The 6574-nt window shown below is 51.1% G+C and overlaps 1 protein-coding gene across 1 annotated transcript in view; it reads right to left on the bottom strand.

The window, feature by feature from the left end:
- RNF213 (ring finger protein 213) overlaps positions 1-6574 on the bottom strand; it is a 168533-nt gene that overhangs the window by 123654 nt on the left and 38305 nt on the right. The window contains exons 11-13 of the mRNA XM_011967440.1: positions 5856-6058; positions 2702-2985; positions 1901-2151 (exon numbers count right to left, since the gene is read on the bottom strand). Of these exons, the coding sequence (XP_011822830.1) occupies positions 1901-2151; positions 2702-2985; positions 5856-6058 (738 nt within the window). The remainder of the gene's footprint in view (positions 1-1900; positions 2152-2701; positions 2986-5855; positions 6059-6574) is intronic.

Below are 6574 nucleotides of genomic sequence, written 5' to 3'. Positions count from 1 at the left end.
TGGGACTACAGGTGCCCGCCAACACGCCTGGCTAATTTTTTGTATTTGTATTTTTAGGAGAGATAGGGTTTCACCATGTTGGCTGGTTAAATTTTTTATTTTAATTTTTGTTTCCCAGGCTGATCCTGAACTTCTGGGCTCAAGCAATCCCTCCTGCCTCAGCCTCCCAAAGCACTGGGATTACAGGTGTGAGACATAATGCCCGGCCAAAACAACTTTTTTGTTTGTTTGTTTGTTTGGGATGAAGTCTTGCTCTGTCGCCCAGGCTGGAGTGCAGTGGCATGATCTCGGCTCACTGCAACCTCCACCTCCCAGTTCAAGCAATTCTCCTACCTCGGTCTCCTGAGTAGCTGAGATTACAGGCGTGCATCACTACGCCCAGCTAATTTTTGCATTTTTAGTAGAGACAGGGTTTCACCATGTTGGTAAGGTTGGTCTCCAACTCCTGACCTCGTGATCTGCCTGTCTTGACCTCCCAAAGTGCTGGGATTTCAGGCATGAGCCACCACGCCCGGCCCCAAAACAACTTTTTAAATGTAAGGGGTGGGCCCATGAACAATACATGGTGAATCTGCTACAGTCAAAACATATTAATGATTCCTCATACCTTAAACATCGGCACTAACTTTGTACATTGCCTTGCCACCATTCCTCCTCTCTGTCAAAATGTGCAGTGTTTATCTGGGTGCTTTATATTTGTAAAACCAGGCCAGGCACAGTGGCTCATGCCTATAATCCCAACGCTTTGGGAGGCCGAGGCAGGTGGATCACTTCAACTCAGGAGCTCAAGACCACCGGCGCAACATGGCGAAACTCCGTCTCTAGAATAAATACAAATATTAGCTGCAAGTGGTGGTGTGCATCTGTAGTCCCAGCTGTTCAGGAGGCTGAGGTGGGAGAACCACCTGAGTCTGTGAGGTTGAAGCTGCAGTGAGCCGTGACTGCTCCACTGCACTCCAGCCTGGGGGGACAGAGTAAGACACTGTCTCAAAACAACAAATAAATAAATGTGTAAAACCAAGAGGCAGATGTCGTGATAAGACATGTTGGTCAGGAAAGGCTACCTCATGTCATTCTCAAGTTCAAATCAACACACACAGAATGCTGGGAGACTGTGACCATCAGAGCTCAGTGGGGTCTGAGCAGGTCTTCCCACCAAGTCAAAGGCCATCACCTTCTCACCACCAAACATTTCAGGCCCGGGACAGTCACGCTGTTTCCTAAACTAGACACGGCACAGGCAGGGGCATCGGGAGAACATTCACACTGCTTCCGCAGATATCCTTGAGGGGATATGTTCAGGCCGGCATCGTGCCACAGCCTCCTAAATGCGTGCACACAGAGGCTGCTCATGGTATGACACAAAGCTTCAAAAACCAGGGCATTCAGTCCAGGCGCGGTGGCTCACGCCTACAACCCTAGCACTTTGGGAGGCCGAGGTGGGTGGACCACTTGAGGTCAGGAGTTTGAGACCAGCCTGGCCAAAATGGCGAAAACCCTTCTCTACTAAAAATACAAAAAGTAGCCGTGTGCGGTCGTGTGCACCTGTAGTACCTGCTACTAAGGAGGCTGAAGCAGGAGAATTGCCTGAACCTAGGAGGCGGAGGCTGCAGTGAGCCAAGATTGCGCCACTTACTCTCGCCTGGGTCACAAAGTGAGACGGTGTCTAGGGTAAACAAACAAACAAAAAAAGCAGGGTATTCAACAGAAGACAGAATATAATAAAAATAAGATAGATGCTGGGAAAAACTACTGCCATGACCACAGTGAGTGGTAAAATCACGGGTGGTTTTATTTCTTCCCTGTGTGCTTTCAGTCACTCTAGTCAACCACTTATTTTTGCAATCAGAGAAAATCATTATAATAGCTATAAAAACATTTTAACAAAAAATAATAATACCTCTGAGATGTCCCAAGGATGTGGCTTAGGTCACTGTGAAGCTCATCTGGTGAGCTGGCATCCGAGGACAGGAGGTTACACACTGAGGTCAGGTTGTCTTCTAACTGAAATTTTTCCACTACAAAAAGGATAATCAGGCCCATTTTCAGCTTACTCCTCACTGGGCAGTCTGTAGGGAAAAGGTCCGCGCTTTTTCCCTCCAGAAATGGTGCCATGTGCTTTTGCAGATATTCCCACAGGTCTTTCTTCACCTGATGGTGGGAGAAGAGGAAGATGCATGAACCGTGAACTTGAATTCATCAGAGGTGTCCAGAACCGCCCCAGCACCACAGCTAGGGCAGCAGACCCCATCCGTGCCCCCACCACACCTGCGGGAGCTACAGGAGCAGCCTCAGTGCAGCCAAGACCCTGGCATGAGGGCTCAGGCAGGGCCCCCGAGGCTCACCAGCGCTCAGCTTCACCTCAGAAACAGCTCCAGGCTGGCCTGAAACCCGCCCAGGCTGCACCGCAGTGTGGGAAAAGGTGCAGTGAGGGAGGACTCCCCGTTCCTTCCACTCTCCCTCCAAGGCCAGGGGAGGACTCAGGACTGGTGCTGGGGTGGGGTTCAGATTACAACCAGGAAAAGAAGGAAAATGGGGAGGGCAGGGAAATTCCAAGACACGGTGGTAGGAGAAAAGGTCGGAAACTTCTACACATTCCCATCTGCAACCCGGCCCACAGAGTCAAGGGGTCATCCGGCCACTAGCAGGTCAGGTGAGGCTCCTGCCCAGAAGGTAGAGCAGCTGGTGGCCAGCCTGATACCTCTTTCTCCCCATACTGCAAAGCGGTCCACAGCTGTGCGTGTCCTTCATAAATCATAGGCTGTCGCACGACAAAATAAAACTGCTGGAACTGGGTGAAGAAGTTGTTGAGGTTGATGGTGTCCCAGGTCTGCAGGATGCTGAAGATGCCATCCAGCATGACCGTGGCGGCAATCTGCTTCCCCTTCACCAGGTCCTTCCTCGTGAAGTCTGCGATATGGTTCATGACTTTCTGAAGTTTCCCGGGAGGCCTCATACAAACTATGTCATCGTACTGATGCCAGTCTGAGAGAGACAGAAAGAAGCAGAGTCTACCTAAGACCATCAAAACCCTGGTGACCCAGACGCTGGCCTAGAAGGCTGATCACGACTGGCACAGAGGTGGAGTAAACGGGCCAGAGGAAGGAAGGAAGGGAAAAGCAAAAACCTGCACACTGACGACAGCCAGACTCACTCCATCTGGCCTCTTATCTGAGGCCGGTCCCGTGCAAACGGACATCCTAGACGTCCCACAGTGATGAGTGGAAAGCCCCGGGTCGCGAAATGCAGCGGGCCTGAGACTTGCAACGGATCTCTAACTGTGTAGCTCAGCAAACTTGATAAACAACTTCCTTAAACATCATCACAAGGAGGTGGAACGTGTCATACAGAAACCACATCCCTCACTAGCAACTGAGCACTGTCCCGGTCCATCACTGAGCTGGTTTCCTCTGTACTAGGAATGGGACACAGCCCCTGGAGGAAGGTGCAGGCTGCCCAGCAGGCACAGATGGCCTTTGGCATGGTGGCTGGCACAGGGCAAGGGCTGAATTCATGACTGTTCTTAAGCTCCATTGCAAACGATGTGAGTGCAGACCTCATTACAGAGAACCCAGTGAGGTCGACTGTAAAATAATTAGAAAACACAAGAGGTCAATGAGATAGTCAGAGGCCCCGTGAAGACATACAAACAGAAGTAAAAATCAGGCAGAAACGGGAAGCACCCTGACAGGCCTCCTGAGCTCTCTGCTGTGCTTTGCGGGGGGCGGGGGCCCCACCTGCCGCACAGTTGTGTAGACTGTCAGTCAGGCCCACCCACCCCAGCTCTGCACCCCGGGCCCAGCAGGGCTTGCAACTGTTTAGTTCACCTCGGTCATCACCTCCTTGTGGAAGCTTCTGCCAACCTCCGGCTCAAATTCCCTACCACGTGCCTTTTTTTTTTGTTTTTTTTGTTTTTTTTGTTTTGAGACGGAGTCTTGCTCTGTTGCCCAGGCTGGAGTGCAGTTGCTGATCTTGGCTCACTGCAAGCTCCGCCTCCCGGGTTCACACTATTCTCCTGCCTTAGTCTCCTGAGGAGCTGGGACTACAGGGGCCCGCCACCACGCCCGGCTAATCTTTTTGTATTTGTAGTAGAGATGGAGTTTCACCATGTTAGCCAGGATGATCTCGATCTCCTGACCTTGTGATCTGCCTGCCTCAGCCTCCCAAAGTGCTGGGATTACAGGCGTGAGCCACCGCACCCAGCCACCACGCGCCCTTTTAACTGAGCCATCAATGCCATGGCATTTATCAGAGAAGGAATTCCATATTTATATCTATAGAATTCCATATTTAAATATATGGAATTACTGGACTAAGGCCTATTCTCTCAAAGCTTAAGTTCTCAGAGTACACTCTCTAGCTAGTAAAAATCACGTTTGGCTGGGCATGGTGGCTCACGTCTTAATCCCAGCACTTTGGGAGGCCAAGATGGGCGGATTGCTTGAGCCCACGAGTTTGAGACCAGACTGGGCAACATAGCAAAACCAGTCTCTCCAAAAAAAAATATGAAAAATTAGCCAGGCATGGTGGCACACGCCTGTAGGCCCAGCTACTTGGGGGACTGAGGGGGAGGATCAGTTGAGCTCTGGGGGTTGAGGCTGTAGTGAGCTGAGATCGTGCCATTGCACTCCAGCCTAGGTGACAGAGCAAGATCTTGTCTCAAAAAAAAAAATATGTTTTACAAAAACAAAAAAATAAATACTTTATAAAGTTCTTAGGACTTCTGTCTTTGTCCAAGGTGGAATGACAGGGACTAAATTTACATTCTCCCGTATCTGCCTAAAGCAACATATGAACAACATAAACAGTAAAACCACCATTTTCAAGACACCGGACAGCGGGGGGCAGGGAGCGGAAAGCAACAACCAGTTGACCCCAGCTCACTTCCTTGAGTTTCAGTGTCACTGTGCAGGGAGGGGGGAGCCAGGGGAAGCCCAGGACCCCCCAGCTGAGGAGGCAGTGCTGGGAGTCCAGGTGACCAAGAGAGCCCAAGTTTATAGACAGAGAACTCAGGCGGGGGACCCCTGAGAGAGGCATGGAGGGGCACAGAGGGCTCTGCGAGAAGGGGAGCGCCCGCGTCTATGGACAGGTGGGCGGAGCGGCTGACAGGCTGGGGATGGCAGCCGGCAGGAGCCTGCAGACGGGGCTCTGGGCGTCATCTCCAGTCAAGCATCTGAAAATCTCGAGAGAAGTGACAAGTCCCAGTGGCCTCCTGGTCACTGCACTCGTCCCTGACCCAGCTTCCAGGCCTTTGCTGCCCCTCTGTTCCCAGTCACAGCCCTTCTTCTGGCTTCGTGTTCTCTCCTTTCCCTTAATTAAAAATGCTTTCCGGCCGGGCGCAGGGGCTCACACCTGTAATCCCAACACTTTGGGAGGCCGAGACCGGCAGATCACCTGAGCTCAAGACCACTGGCCAACATGGTGAACCCCCGTCTCTACTAAAAATGCAAAAGTTAGCCGGGGGTGGTGGCAGCCTCCTGTAATCCCAGCTACTCAGGAGACTGACGCAGGAGAACTGCTTCACCCCGGGAAGCGGAGGTTGCAGTGAGCCGAGATTGCACCACTGCACTCCAGCCTGAGCGATAGACTCCATCTCAAAATACAAACAAACAAATCTGCAAGTGAGTGGGTAAGTCACACCGAGCTCAAAGGAGAAGCCAACATATCTTTAACCAACCAGGGACACAACCCAAAGTCAGTGTCACTGAACCTCGAGGCTGGGGAGGGGCCATTGCGGAGCAGAGGCCCTCACTGCCCAGGCAAAGTCTGTGGTCTCCAGAGAGACGCGCCCAGTACTGCAGGGCTGGCACCTGCACTCTGGAAGGGTGAGCAGACAGCCTCCTGCCACGACTTACCTCCTGAGCCCAAAAGTGAAGATTTTATGAACAGACAGCGGTTGACGTACTCGCCCTCCTTCTGCTGGCGCTTGTAGATGAACTCATACTCAGCAGAGCCCTTGTTATTACAAATGACGTACTTGTAAGGAATGTATTTATTTAGGTATTTCTTGGAAATGACGGCGCTGCCTTCAACAAGAATGCCATCACGATGTAAGGCTCTGGGAAAGAACAGGATACAGTTGGTTATCCAAAATTCCCATCCCGGAAATTTTAGTTCTTCTCAAACACAGCATGGAGTGCAAAGCTACAAATTGATGTGGACCAAGAGGAGGCTTCTAGAACAAGAAAAGAAACCCTGGCAAAGCTGGGTTCTACGGCCCATGCCTGAAATCCCAACACCATGGGAGGCTGAGGTGGGAGGACTTCTCGAGTTCAGAGGTCAAGGCTGCATTGACCTGTGATCCCACCACTGGGTGGGATCCAGCCTGGGTGACAGAGCAAGATTCTGTCTTGGATAAACAAAGCTGGGCACGGTGGCCCAGGAGATTGAGGCTGCAGTGAGTCATGAGTGTACTCCCGCCTAGGCAACAGAGCAAGATCCCCTCTCTAAAAAAACAGTGTAATAAAGAAAGATTACTTAAAAAAAAAAAAAAAAAAAAGGGTGACACAGAAATGCATGGCCAGGAAGAGCTGTCTGAAATATTCATCTTCCAAAAGCCAAAGGATGTCGTCAA

The sequence above is a fragment of the Mandrillus leucophaeus genome, unplaced genomic scaffold (genome assembly GCF_000951045.1).
Source record: "Mandrillus leucophaeus isolate KB7577 unplaced genomic scaffold, Mleu.le_1.0 Scaffold1, whole genome shotgun sequence".
Classification (NCBI taxonomy): Eukaryota; Metazoa; Chordata; class Mammalia; order Primates; family Cercopithecidae; genus Mandrillus; species Mandrillus leucophaeus.
Note: the sequence above shows the minus strand (reverse complement) of the source record. Positions and strands in the feature narration are given on the sequence as shown.